This window comes from Mauremys mutica, chromosome 4 (genome assembly GCF_020497125.1).
Source record: "Mauremys mutica isolate MM-2020 ecotype Southern chromosome 4, ASM2049712v1, whole genome shotgun sequence".
In the NCBI taxonomy this organism is placed as follows: domain Eukaryota; kingdom Metazoa; phylum Chordata; order Testudines; family Geoemydidae; genus Mauremys; species Mauremys mutica.
In genome coordinates, this window is record NC_059075.1 from 31,995,199 (window position 1) to 32,010,203 (window position 15,005).

The 15,005-nt window shown below is 40.3% G+C and overlaps 1 protein-coding gene across 6 annotated transcripts in view; it reads left to right on the forward strand.

Moving 5' to 3' along the window:
- Positions 1 to 14,775, forward strand: part of NRDE2 (NRDE-2, necessary for RNA interference, domain containing) — a 63,428-nt gene extending 48,653 nt beyond the window's left edge. For 2 of the 6 annotated variants that reach the window (XM_045015331.1, XM_045015330.1), the window contains exons 10-14: positions 2,266 to 2,649; positions 4,114 to 5,042; positions 6,989 to 7,127; positions 13,843 to 13,914; positions 14,617 to 14,775. In XM_045015331.1, the coding sequence (XP_044871266.1) occupies positions 2,266 to 2,649; positions 4,114 to 5,042; positions 6,989 to 7,127; positions 13,843 to 13,914; positions 14,617 to 14,742 (1,650 nt within the window). In that variant the 3' untranslated portion in view covers positions 14,743 to 14,775. Of the gene's footprint in view, positions 1 to 2,265; positions 2,650 to 4,113; positions 5,043 to 6,055; positions 6,119 to 6,988; positions 7,128 to 13,842; positions 13,915 to 14,616 lie in introns of those variants that run through there. The other 4 variants (XM_045015333.1, XM_045015332.1, XR_006579094.1 and 1 more) reach the window with 4 other exon arrangements.
- Positions 14,776 to 15,005: the final 230 nt, after the last annotated feature.

Sequence of the window (15,005 nt, forward strand, 5' to 3'; positions counted from 1 at the left end):
CAAACTATCCCACTACATAGGAAAGATAGGAAGTATGGGTTGTTCCACTACCCGCTCTCCTTCCTCTCTGCTTTGGACTTTATGGTTGAAAAGGAACTGAAGTGGTGGTGGGTCCACCCCTTCTTTGTACCCTTATACAAGAGCATGAGAATGTGTAGGGTGCAAGTGTGGACCCATGGACTGATGACAAAAATCTCTGATCAAGAGTGCATGGGCACGTGCAAATCCTCACATGGAGCACCCATAGGGACGAAACACCTTGAAGAACTCCAGTTACTGTACAGGTAAGTAATCTTTCTGTCTCTCCTCTCCTTTCCAGACCTCCCTAACTGCTGTAAGAAGTGGGGAAGGTGTCTGTTACTCTGCCTCTCCCACAGCCTCTTTACCATTCTTCCAGTTGTGTTCTCATTCCTTGTGAATAGCTGAGTACCTGCCTCTGTCATGCATTGCTTTTTCAAGCAGCATGAAACTGGTGTGATTTTTGGCAATTTTACTGTTGCCCAAAGGGTTCTAAATAGACAGTGAACTTGGGCATTGCCTTGTTAATACCATTCTTCTGCTCCTTGGTGTGCAGGTATGCAGAAACAAAGCATTAAGCAATAGTGGCTGGGAGGCCCTTTGCCTGCCTAGGGAAGAAGGCATAATAGCTCCATGAGTGCTGGAAGGAGTTTGCTCACTAGTAGCAATCATAATACCATACATTTTTCTTTAAAGGGTGCAGCACTCACCTCCCTCAGCACTTGCCTCTGGGTACTAGCAACAGTCCATGTCCCCAGTCCCCTTGGTCATGTGCATATGTTGAGGAATGTAGAGTTGCTATCATTGATAGTCAGCCCCTGTTTTTAAGGAGAGCTGCCTGGAGCCTTGTGGCTGCCTTTGGAGTTGTACCAGGCGAGGGAAGGAGCTTGAGCTATTTGTGCTCTCTGTTTCTCCCCTCCCACATCTCACCCCCAGTTCCACATACATCCCACCTCATTGCTTGCCATTGTATTTCTACAGAGGAACAGAAACATAGACAGTAACTCAATCACTTACGTTTCAGGGAATTTCAAGTGTCAGACTGGTTCTGTGTTGTATTTGTATATCTGTCCTGTGGGCTCTTTTGTCTGACTTTAGGCAAGTCATTTGACCTCTCTGTTCCTTGATTTTTTTCCCTCATCTGTAAAATGGAAGTCTTGTGAGACTTAATCTTTATAAATGTTCTGAGATGCACTGCAGAGTGGTTAATAAAACCTGCATTTAGAAAAAAAGACGTCCTTATTAAATGAGCAAACTGAAAGACGATTTTGCTGCCTGAAAGCTGACCACTTATAAAATAAGCATCTGACATGAGAGCATGGGGGAAAAAACAAACTAACAAAAAGTAAAGAATCACCCAGAGTAGTTAATTATTTTATATAGGATACTATAGTCTTACACTTAGGACTTGGCTACACTGGCGCTTTACAGCGCTGCAACTTTCTCGCTCAGGGGTGTGAAAAAACACCCCCCTGAATGCAGCAAGTTACAGCGCTGCAAAGCGCCAGTGTAAACACTGCCCCAGCGCTGGGAGCTAATCCCCATGGGGAGGTGGAGTACGTGCAGCGCTGGGAGAGCTCTCTCCCGGCGCTGGTGCTGCGACCACACTCACACTTCAAAGCGCTGCTGCGGGAGCGCTCCCGCGGCAGCGCTGTGCAGCTCTAAGTGTAGCCATACCCTCAGATTGCAAGCTCTTTGGGGCAGTGACAGTCTGTTGCATGTTTGTTCAGTGACTAACACAATGGGGTCTTGGGCTCTATGCACTACTGTGATACATATAATAAATTATAATTTTATTATAGAGCTAGGAGAAATAAGTAAAACTGAAACCCATGCAAATAGAGAGAGGAAAGTTAGATTTGTAGACAAAGAAAATATAGTTAGAATAAGTGATCAGACATTAGCATCAAGGTAAAGACAAGTAAAACAATATAAGGAATAATTTTTAAACTATTCCTTTTGGACCCCTGTATATAAGTTTCTTGAAGAGGTCATTGGAGATCTTGCACTCCTTTCACTAATCCATACCTGTAGAAGTCTATTATCTGCAGATTGGGCCTGCAGTCTTCTCTGGAAGGGGGCTATTACTCGTCTAATTTGCCTTGTTTTTCTTAATGTGAATCAAGTTCCATCACCATTTCATATTCATTTTTTAAAATCTTCATTTAACTCAGAAAGCTGCTTGATAAATTATAGACTTATTTGGTTGAATTATAATTAAATTAACTATTTTATTCCTTTTTCTAGGTATTGTTTGATGATCTTGGGCCATCTTTAATCAGACTTTCTAGTCCAGATCTTCAGTTTCAGCTGCTATACTCATTTCTGCAATTCGTGGGAGTCCCATGTGGGCGTAGTCTCTTTCCTTCAAATCTCTATATCGTTATGGATGAGAACAATATCTTTGACACTGGGCAGTCTGAGAGGCCACTGACTTCTTTTGACTCGCTGCTTTCTGGAGTCAATAGTATTGGCCATATGGACACAATGACCAGAGGGAGACAGCACATAGGACACTGTAAGGAAGGAGAGGAGTTCATACAGAATGTCTTTCATTTAATGTTGCCGTTGTTTTCAGGAAAGGAAAAGGCAAAACTTTCTGTCTGTTGGCTACAATATGAAATCTCAAAGGTAATTAAGTATTTGTGCACTGTCTCTCAGTGTGGCTTATAGTTTTATTATGTACATTTTTTATACCATTATAATAAGCAACATTACGATAAAGTGAAGGTTGAGCACTCAAAGGTCAGGAAAAGCTATAGTTAAGGTGATGTACTCAGCTTTAACTCTGTTCACTTATGCATATATATCACAATAGTCTATAATTGCACAATAACATGTTTGTTGAAAAATAGTATAATTTTTCTACATTCTTAGATACATTACATTGTCTATTACTGTGTAATACTTTGTGTATGCTAGAGAGAGTCCATAAGCGATGGTTATACAAAATGCACAGTTAATGAGGCAAGAGCTCCTATGAAATCTAATCTACCAAGGCATTTTGTATGATACTTAGCTGAGTGCCTGAATGATATGGTACCTGAGTACTTAACAAGGAAACTCGATACTCACTTTACATTGTTGAAAAAATAGTATAGTATCATTTGGAAAGTAGAATGTGATCATGTAATTCAGTTGTAATTCTACTAGCCGTGATTGTGTGTGACTGTATAGAGTAGTGTTTTCTCAACTGTTTCAGGTTGGTGACCCCTTATTCAAAGTAAAAAAAAAAAAAAAAAAAAAAAAAGTTTTTTTTACAACTCCCTTTAAATTTATTATAAGAGTAAAAAATGTATCAATAAGAATGAGGAACCTATATAAATTGGGTATATTTTTGAGAGGTTGACAAAGAATACTGGAGCAGAGGAAAGTGAGAGTTTCTTTGCTTTAAATTATAATAACATTTTCAGCACTTTACAAAGTCTCCCCAAATTGCCTGTCATGAAATACTAATATGGGTATAATATGTGAAGGCAGCTTGATAGGGAGTGGTATTCACCTGCAGTAAACACATCTGACACTTGGCAAAGGATTCAGTGTTTTTTTTAGGCCTACAAAGGGGTTTTTGGCCTCTGGTGTAGCTTCACTAGTGCAGATCCCTAGTTGTAGGTAGGATGCATTGGTACATCTTATCGCAGTTTTAAACTATAGTAAAGCACATTGGTAAGTAATGGGTTTACACTCACACTCCGAGTCTACAATAGAGGCTTGCAGCAGTGTAGCAGCACTGGTGACTAAAAATCCTGGTGTGGAGAAGGCCTGAGTTTCTCTTTGCTGATTCTCTGTTCCGTACAACCACTCCCTGCAGTATACATGACATATGACATGAGCTGGCTGGTGGCCCAGCATAGGGAGGGAAACAGATTAATTTTTTTGGCATAAGAGCGAAGCTAAGGTGGTGAGGGCATTTTTTTCCCCTTGTCCTCTCAGTGGTTGTGCCTATGGGAAATGCTGTTGACTCAGTAATCTTTAATGGGCTAGTGATGCTGAAGAATACAGACATAGAATAATGAACCCAAATACAACTGTGAGTTGGAGGGTTTTTTGGTTTTTTTTTCCCTCCAAATTTTGTTCTGTCAATTTTCCATTCAGGTTGTTCAGTGTCTCCAAGCAAAAAACAAGAAGAGACTGAAGTCACAGGGGAAGAAAAGCAAAAAACTAGCCAAGAATCTCCTTAAGGCATCTGAAAACCGAAACAACCTTTCCCTCTGGAAACTGTATGCCTACTTGGAATGGTTACTTGGCAACACTGAAGATGCTAGAAAAGTGTTTGATACATCTCTTTGCTTGGCAGGCACTGAAGGAATGAGAAATACCCAACTCTGTAATCTGAGCCTGCTTTATGCTTCACTGGAAGTGGAGCTACTAGAGAGTTTGGAGGAAACTGTTATGTCACGTGCTTTACATATATTGACCAAACTGGCTGAAAGTGGGCCATATGTACCTTATACTGGGCAAGTGCTATCTGTGAATATCTTGAAAGCTCGGAAGGCATATGAGCATGCATTGCAAGATTATTTAAGTGAAAGTCCAGTCTCTAATTGGGATCAAGCCAGCAGTTCTAGCCAACTGGTTAATTTAGTTGGTTGTTATGCACTTTTCCAGTATTTGACTGTTGGGATTGATGCTGCTGTATTAATATGTAGACATATTTCTGAAAAGCTTAAAGGTTCTGCTTCACAGAAGTTTGAAAGCATTGGAGAAAATCTTGGCATTCATAATTTCCCCACTGCTCTTGAAGCTGTCACACTCATGCACACAAATTTACTCAGGTACCATATGAAAGTTAGCATTTACCCTTTAAATCCACTGCGAGAGGCACTAACGGAAGCTTTGAAGCTGTATCCTAGCAACCAGTCTCTTTGGAGGTCATATATCCAGATCCAAAGCAAGTCTCACAATGCTAGCAAAGCACGAAGATTTTTTGATAGTGTCACAAGGTCTACTAAGTCCCTAGAGCCGTGGCTGTTTGCAATCCAAGCAGAGGAGATGAGAAAGAAGCTTGTCGAGAATGTTCAGAGGTAATAGAACTCCAGACAATAATACTGTTCACTTCACTCTTCCTCTGTAGCTATCAAATCACTTTACCAAGGAGGGTGGGTACTGTCATTATCTTCACTTTACAGATGAGGAAACTGAGGTTTGGAGAGGGTATTTGTTCAAGATCTCACAGTGAATCAGTGGCAGAATAATGAATAAAATGTAAATCTCCTGACTCTTGTCCCATGTTCTTTCTGCTGGATCACACTGCCCTCAAACATTTCTCAAACCACACAAGTGACACTCTTGTTCTTGAGCTGTCAGTATAATGAAGTCATAAATTGTAATAGTTTGTGATAAAATGTAAAGGAAGATAGCATGTTGCAATTTAGAACTTGCTGTTTGCAGTCTGGATACTGTATTTTGACTGTTTTAACGAGAAGTCTCTAAATCAGCAGATGACTAATTATCATAAATATCAGATTAATCTTTGCTCATTGGTGGAAATTTGAGAATAGCCCATGCCTTCTTCCTTCAGACATTAAGAGGACGGGGCAATTCTCAGGTTTTTGATAGTGAGCAAAGAATTGCCTAGTATGCTAGCTGGACTGTTTTAATAAATGAAAAGCCCACAATGCTCATTTTACATAATCTGAACACATTAAGTGATTTAATTTGTATCACTGCAGCTCAGAGAGAGATCAAGAAGACCTGATGGTGTAATGGAGAAGAGATCAAAATATTACAAGCTTTTAAAAAATGGATGATTGCAGCTCTGTGCTGTCGGTGTTTGCCTTTGGTCAGATTACTTTCCCTGCAGTATTTCATTCTTTCCTGGATGAAGTCATCTTTAACCCAGACACCTTTGTGCAGATTGTATTATCCATTTGTATAAATTCCTATTACAGGACAAAGATACAAATGTTAATTAATTATGCATAAAATGTGTTGAATGCCCCCACTAATGAGGAATATGAGGAATTCAGTAAATAAAATCTCTGCTCTTTTTTTAAAGATTCTTTTTAGCATCTGGAAACTCTGTTTGCTCTTTCAGGTTTGCTAAAGATGTATTTTGGGAAATTTCTAGAGAACGGAGCAGGAGCTAGCAAAATTGAAGGTCATTAACTTTTTTTTATAGGCTAGTTATAGTTTGTTTATGTGCTAAATGCACTCCTCCCCCTCCACCTTGTTAGCTGAACGCAAACTTATTCTTTAAGTTTTTGTTTTTGGCTTTTTAATTCACCCCCCAGGCTCCATTGTGATTCGTTATGGGAACTTGCACCTACAGGTGATTGAGCCTGACTACAGTATTCTTAAATGGTGTCAAAAATATTTAACCTCAGATCACTGATGTTTTTGTGCTGTTTTCAGCATTTTGTGTTAATTACACTATTTTTATTAGTTATTTAAACTATTGTTCATTCTTCAATATGTTTCTGAATGCAGAACAGAATGTGCAGAACACATTAGACAATTTAAATATGTTGTGTAATCTTGAGAGCATATGTTGATTTTTTTTTTAAAGTGTTAACAATTGTTGATGTTGCTAATACCTTGTTTTTAATTAGTTCTACATATAGGCTAAAATGTCTGAAGAATAGTAATATGTCATGCTGGGTGAAAACTAGAATCCATAGGTGCCCTCAAGTTACATTGAATTAGGATATTATAACCTAGAAAAAATGATAATTTTTCTCAACTCTGAGTTTAGAGTGATAATTACTTTGATATGCCAGATGCCCTTTCCACAAAGAAAAATAAATACCTATTTTTTTTATTGATTTATATATTCAAATGCCAGTTGGACCAGCATATATTCCAAATCAGTTTCATCTGAGAGCACTAAATGTTAAGAGAAAGCAGCATGAAGTTCCTAATACATTTGTGAATTTTTCTGTGGAATGGAAGCAGTGAAATTACTCTCGCCTTCTTGTATAAGGACACAGTTGTTTACCTCATGTATATATTGTTTGCTTTTCTGTTTCAGAGTAGATGTCGGAGAAATATATTCAACAATTCCTGAAACTGGGTTAACAAATCGGATCAAAGCTTTATTTGAACACGCAATTCAGAGTGAAAATGGTGCCCATTGTCCATTGCTGTGGAGAATGTATTTGAACTTTCTGGTGAGATTAGAACAGTGTTTGGGCTTAATTTTATTATATTTACCATATTTGGAATTTCTGATTAACAGTGGGCACTATATGGTCTGGATGGGTTGAAAGATGCTTACATTTATCATTTTGAAGTTTGGTGCACATGTTAATCATATCAGTTTCTACAGAAGGGAATATTTGAGGAAATGCAGTTCAGTCATTTAGACCAGGGATTCTCAACCTTCTTCTTACTGAGACTCCCCCCAACATGCTATAAAAACTCCACTGCCCACCTGTGTCACAACTGTTTTTCTGCATGGAAAAGCTGAGGCCTGTAGCAAGCAGGGCAATTGCCCAGGCCCCCGCAAAGCTCAGTTGCTCAGGCTTTTATATACAGAAGAACAGTTGTTTTCTGCAGCTTCGGTGTTTTTCAACTTCAGCCTCAGGCAGTGGGAAAGTGGGGCTCCGGGCTTCAGCTCCAGGCAGCGGGGCTCCGGACTCTGGCCCCTGTGGGTCAGTGGGTCTTGACAGACCCCCTGAGACCTGGTTGCAGCCCCCCAGTTGAGAACTGCTGATTTAAACTGTGTTGGTTTAGTGAAGAGTTGTAATGTACTTGCAACATAGTTTTAGCAAGTAAAAGATACTAAGTATTATTACTGTTTGCTTATGGCAGTGGCCACAATGTGGTAGGCATTTTTCAGACATTCAGGAATGGACTGTCCCTGTTATGGAGCTTGCAGTTTAAAGAGAGGTGGACAGAAGTTAAGGAAAGGGGAAGAACCAATAGGAAAATTATAGAAGTCAACTACGTTTATTTTAGATAGCACAGCGGATAAGGATCTTTAAGGTCTTGAAGATTAAGCTGTAGCTGTTTTACTAGCTATATACGATAATTATGTTATATCTCCATTAGATTTTGTTTTTGTTGGTAAAGTCAAAATGGAAATATCTGCTGTGGTGGCCATAGTGGGCTGGGCACTTTTTTATAAAAAGTTTCATCCCGTTTTTTATTTTGAAAGTGATCTTATCTCTGAGCCCCTCTTGTATCATTTCTCTGAATCAGGGTTTCTCAAACTGGGGTCCACGAGAGTATTCCAGGGGATCTGCTAGTCATGTCCAGGGCCACCGGCCACGCTGATCAATTCCTCCCCCTCCCTCCCAGTGCCTCCTGCACACCAGAGAACAGCTGTTCAGAGATGTTCAGGAGGCGCTGGGAGGGAGAGGGAGGAGCGGGGAGGGGGTGCACTCATGGGAGGGGGCGGGAAGAGGGGCAGGGGTGGAACAGGGACGGGAAGAGGTGGGGCAGGGGTTGGGCCTTGGGGGGAAGGATGGATTGGGGGCGGGGCCAGGGGCTAAGCAGGGAGCTTGGGAGTCCGTGAAAAATTTAAAATCATAATGGGGGTCCACAGGTTGCTAAAGTTTGAGAACCACTGCTCTAAATGTTCCGTTCCCCAACTTTTTGGATCAAGCTTTTCAGAAAAGGAAGATAAAGGGGGGCTTTTTTATTCTGAACTTAACCCACAGGTAAGCTGGACTGGTTTCCAGCTAAGCATCTGTCAGTGTTCAGTGAGGCCCTGGGCCTTGGCATGAGCTAGGACCTGGTCTGCCAGTGTCACATCCCCAACGCTAAACAAAAATTGGTTTGACATTTGTACCATGTGTGTCTGAATGATAAAAATGCTACCTATGATAAAATGTGATCCTTACATTTTCACTTGTGGAAGAGTTATTGGTGTCAGATGAGAATAAGATGCAATAATAATTCTTCACCTAACATCGATGGCACCAAAAAGCTTCTTGAGGGGTAAAACCAATTATTCAGTAATGTTCAGCTCTGCAGATATTACCACTTAAAAGTAAATGTTATGTCTGTCCAATGTCACCAGAAAGTCCTGTAGATCTTGTCAGATCTTGAGATGTGTTTAGTTCATTCAGTCTTAAGTATTTTTGACAAGGTATTTCTCCATCTTTAACAGAATCAGTTATTCAGTTGGATTTTGAATCAGTATTTCCCTTCCCCTAAAATCCCATTTATTCTTTAAGAAAGAATTAGAGACAGAATGATATTGAGAGCTGTTTGCAGAACAACAGGAGATGTAAATTTTAGTGCTCATTTGTGACAACTAAATGGAGTGTGTTGCTATCTAGTATTCATAAATCTCAGCATGCAGTATAAAAGGTTTAGTGACCCAAAATAACCCAATCGGTATCTACAAATAATATTTCATCTATGTGAAATAGAAATCTACACTTCAGCATGAAACCTGTTGATCTTAATAGAATCATTAATGTCGTGAGACCAAGTGAAAATGTTAAATCACTTAGTTGAAAAATCTCCTGCTCCTTGAAGACCCCAAAGAACTTTGTAAATTGTTGGTGTAGGAAGGCACTGTTTATGTAAAGGAAACTCTGTGGCAGGTCTAGATCTAAAGTTATTTTCAAACCTGGTCAATTCAAAATATTCCCTTTGCAAGAAACTTTAAAATCTTTACATATAAATGATGACCGAATAATGAGACTAGCCAACCAATGCACTCAAAACTGTTTTAAAGCTCTGTGCTGCTGGTGTGTTCTGTACTTGCCCCATCAGATATCCAAGCTGGCATTTCTAGGAAGAGGATTTACTTTCCTTTAGCTAGATGCCGTCCTAGGTTCTGATGAGCAGCCCCATCTTGGCGACTCATCAGACTGCTGTGAGGGGATTTAGCTGCTAGATCCTGTTTGTTCAGACTCTGGAGGCTTAAAACAGAGCCCAGGTATAGTGAACAGGGACAGTCTTACAGCCTCTGAGCATGCTCTCAGGGTGCAGATCTTCTGTCATCCCCACTGAGATCACACAGCCCACTGCCCCGTCATTGGAACCGGTGCTTAGCTCTCAATCTCCCCTTGTAGTTTGAACCTACTCTCTCCCAGAATGCCACTCAGAAGTGTGAGCCTTCTGGTTTACTACTTCAAGGGGGCCTTGTGATAGGTGTAACTGTTAAATGCACAGACGCGGTACAGAATTCTAAAGAACTCTTTACTAAAGCACAAGAAATACAGAGTACAGATCGTATAGAAAACAACAAACAACCTGAACATAATGCTCACTTTAGTTCATCCTTCCTTTGGGAGTTCTTGGGGACCCATCTGTGTTCAGATACGCAGGGCTTCCCCTACCTACTCAGGTTCCTGCAGCAACTTCTCATATCTTGTTCTTGTGGTGATGGTTGAAATTGCATTTACATAGACGTTCCAGTGTACGTGACTTAACCGTTTAATAAACTGGTGGAAGGGCATTGAGCAAGTCCATGAGGAAACCAGGCAGCCCTTGCTGATGTAGTATATGATCTACATCATCTTGGCCACAGTGCCAATGGGGGGAGTCATGAAGGCCCTATTTATAGTCACTAGAAATATATCTTATCACTCAATCTGAAGCAATTGAGCTTTGCCCACAGATAGTGTGGAAAGTCAAAAGCAGGGGACTGGACTGTTGGCTCTTTCATGAGATAGGCACTAGCTATGCTGGAAGCTTGTTCTTGCCACCTAGTATTCTGCCCGCAGGTGACATCGAGGTTCCTTAAAAGGAATTGTCCAAATTGGGTGCTTTGAGCTAAAATGGTAGATTGGTGGATTTAGAGACCTTTGTAAACAGTGATAGACCCAGATTCTGTAAGGTGACTTGTCAACTGATGTCAGAAGGGGCAGGACCGGCAGCCAGGCCAGGTTGGTTGGTCTCATGGTACCAGTTATTATATACATAGTTTAATTCAGCTACATGTCCACTAGTTCTATGTGAGATGGGTTGAGCCACATTGGGGAACGATATTCTGCTACAGAATAGCACCAGGAAAGCCCAGAACTTCGCATTGGCTCCCTCATTTGAACCAGATAGCTGGCTGATCAGGACGTTTCTTGTCTTTATTTGCAGTGAGGTCTTGGTAAGGTGTTCCTTGCATGTCCAGGTGTGGCGCAGTGTGACGTCTAGATACACAGGCATTAGGTCGTTGTCCAGTCTGAGTCCATTCAGGAAGATGTTGAGCTGTTTGTTGGCCTTGTGTGTGGTTTAGATGCAAACAGCTGGAAACGGTCTTTGACACTTACTTTGAGTCTCCATTTTTTAGAGTACTGGGCCAACTTTCTCATATCTGCATGGAAGACTTTGTCTAAGTGACTGAAATCCTGGTCCTGCCAGACAGATGATGTCGGCATAGATAAAAGGCCTGGCTGTGGTGTAGGGAAGGTCATTTGTGAAGAGGCTGAAAAGTGTCAGTGCTAGAACTGAGCCCTGAGGTTTACCATTGTTTTGGCGGCCTCTCAGCAGCAGTTCCACATCTCTGACAGCCTGTCATGGTAGGCCCAATGACACTTTGCACCTTAAGCCTATATACCAGATCGTGTTATATGCAGCAGCAAGGTCTAGGAATACTGCACCTGTCTTCTGCCTGGTCTGGAAGCCATTCTTGATGTAGGCAGTGAGTGCCCGCACTTGACCACAGGTATTGTGGTTTGGTCTGAACCCTGCTTGATCTACACTCAGGATAAGGGGTGGGAGCAATTCTCTGACAGATAAGCCTTTCAAGTAATTTGAACACAAATCTTAACAAAGAGATCAGGTTGTGGTAATATGCTGCAACTCGATTGTCTTTCTCAGGTTTTGGCAAGACTATTTATTACCTTTGGTCCCGTGCAAGATCTTAGGCTTTTTATTCTTCTAGATGACTCTTGCGTCTAATTCTAGATGTCTCTTCTAGATGTCTTTTGATAGCAAAATGGCTACTCAGTGTTTTCTAGTTTTTCCCTGGCTCTTCAGGAATTCAGATGAGAGATGTGTTTTCAGTGTTTTGATTGCCCTTTCTGTTTCTTCTGTGGCAAATGGCTGAAGTTTTCAGTTTTAGGTATACACTGGTTCTAGTGCTGTCATTATTTCTTCATCTCTCCTTCAAACGTTTTGTCCTTATCTGCCTTTGCAACATTTATCAGGTGGGTAGCAGTGTTGTTTGGAGGGACTGGTTGTTGGCACTATGCTGGCAGTTGCTGAGCAGCACCAAGTTTTCTGATTAATGCCCTGGCTTTGTGGCTGGATCTTGAGGTGTTTAGTTTCATGTTAACCTGCTCTCATCTCTTCTAGAAATATTCAAGCTCTCTCAAGATGTGTGGTGATGTCTGGATCACGATTTTCTTCATGCTGATTGAGGAGTTCTGCATGCTCCTTATCTAGATAGAGAATGTAGACATTATAACAACCTCTTGGAATTGACGTGATGAAAGCTTTATAAATGGCTCTTGTAAATAGCATATAAGATTCTTCAGTAAAGATGATGTGCGATAAAACTGGGCCAATTTGCTCTCCAATAGTTCCAGCAAGGTTTTTTTGTTGGCACTTACAGGGGGGAAGGATAGCTCAGTGGTTTCAGCATTGGCCTGCTAAACCCAGGGTTGTGAGTTCAGTCCTTGAGGGGGCCACCTACGGATCTGGGGCAAAATCAGTACTTGGTCCTGCTAGTGAAGGCAGGAGGCTGGACTCAATGACCCTTCGGGGTCCCTTCCAGTTCTAGGAGATAGGTATATCTCCTTTCTTTCTTTTTTTTTTTAGGTGTGGATACTTGGTGAAAGTGGCTAAAGATCTCAAATCACTCAACTCCTGCCCTTTTAATCACTGTCTAGTCTCTGTCAGGTGACTTCAAATCCTTACCAGGTGACATTGTTGCCAGGTGCACTCCTCAGGCTGCCACCCAGAAGTGCTTTGTCAATCTGTTGTCAATTATATTTATATTTGAATAGAGGACCATCCTGAGTTAATGAACATTTATTGTCAGCCCTGTATCACTTCCCTTGGGATTTTTGTCCATTATGGAGGCAAAAGTACAACAGAGGAAACATCTACCCCCAGATATTCAAAATGGAGTTTGCAGACTGCTAAAGATAGAGAGCTCATAATCTCACTCAGAATTTATAAATTGTATAAATTGTGCCAAATTTATCACAGATGCTAAGTTAATTTTTGCAAACAAAAGGGTCTACATTTTCAAGAAGACCTCAACCCTTTCTTCTGCTGTTTGTGTGAAACTATGTGCACTATCATTCCTACACACATTTTTTGTGGGCTTATCGCTTTTGTAGGCAGGTGATAGAATTTGCCCGTGTAACCCCTTTATAAAATGCAAATATTGTTGTGCATGTAAATATTATTACTTACATACAAATAGCAGTATACTAACATTGTATGGACAAATGGAGGGCACTTCTTAGCAAATTTAGAATTGAGGAATGGAACAATTAGATATGCTAATTTTTTAAGGAGAGAGAAAATTTAAGATGACACAGTATTTTGAGATTAACAGGAAAAGATAGTATAGCTCAGTTGCTAATATACTTGCCTTGGAGCCCTGGTCTTCCATGCTAGGAGTTGTGTTCTTGCTTAATGCTAACCTGTGACTGTGGTATTAGAGGAGTGCTGTCCTGCAAGTGAAAAATCAAACAGGTTCCTTCTGTCATTCTTTGATGTGTTTGTTTCACTCCACCACTTGTGAGTTACGAAGGGCCAACTTCTAACTCATAAAGGCATTGCTCATATCATAGTCCATTAATATAATATACCATATTGCATTTATGCCTATTATACAATCTGTTCATAAAGGACTCCTCACCAGGGAAACTCTGTCTGAACTTGTGTGGTAGTTTCTCTGCTTCTAAGAAGACACAAAATATCACTTCATTACCACAATTTATTTGAAATACGGATTTTTTTTCCCCCTCACAGTTTTCTCTAGGAAATAAAGAAAGGAGTAAAGGACTGTTTTATAAAGCCCTTCAGAACTGTCCCTGGGCAAAGGTAACTGTTTTGTTTTTTAAATTTAAATTGGTCATCAAGAAATGAAGATTTTTATATTTAGAAATACATTTGAAAAGTTTAGGCTGTAATTAGCCATGATACATATGTGGAAAAAGAATGAAAACTGAGGGAACTCTTACTGTCAAAAGATACTAAAGCCTGACTACAAATGAGAGGCGAATTTGCAGGGCAAACAATAAATAAATAAAGTGGCCAGTGGAGTTTTCAGTTTCATAAGTTGAGGAATCGTATTGTATAAAGCATGGAGACAATCCCCCTCCCTGTGACCCTGGAGAGATGGTGCTTTGAGAACCGTGTTTAATTCTGAGCACTTCAGTAGCAGAAATATGTAGAAGACAAATTAGAAGGAATTCAGAGAATAGCAGAAAATAAATAAATTGGCGAGCACCTATGACTCCCATTGAAATTAAAAGGAGCTTCAAGAACTTCAGCACATTTCAGACCCTACATTTGGTTGCTGAATAAAAGAAATATAGTTTTAGAAACAGAAGAGACCTAGTCATTTATAGTCCATACCCCTGACTACAGGATTGCCACCCTATCTTGATTCTTTCTTCTATGTATGCTGAAATGCTGGTTGCATCTGCTAGTTGTATGTACTCCTTTCTGTCTAGTCCCTCTTTCTTGAACAGAAAGATGGCTGAGTAAATGTGGTTTGTTTTTTTTAAATTGTATTCATAGGTGCTGTATATGGATGCAATAGAGTATTTTCCAGATCAACTGCAAGAGACCCTAGATCTAATGACTGAAAAAGAATTGAGAGTAAGGGTACCTATAGAAGAACTGGAATTGCTACTGGAAGATTAAAAAAAGATGGTGCAAGAACAACAACAACAAAAAGAAAAAGAAAAAGAAAAGGAAAAAAAAAAGGGGAATGTTGATGTCCAAAAGTCTGTCTTCAACTGTTATCTTTGACTGGGACTTCAATGGACTATGCACATATTTTTCTTACTAAGAATAATTTGTTAAGAACTTTGCTATTCCTATGCCGCACTACTAGCTGTAAATATCCTAGAATTTGTTCCACATTTGTAGTGGGCTGCTTTACACATGTAAATACATCTGTTTTT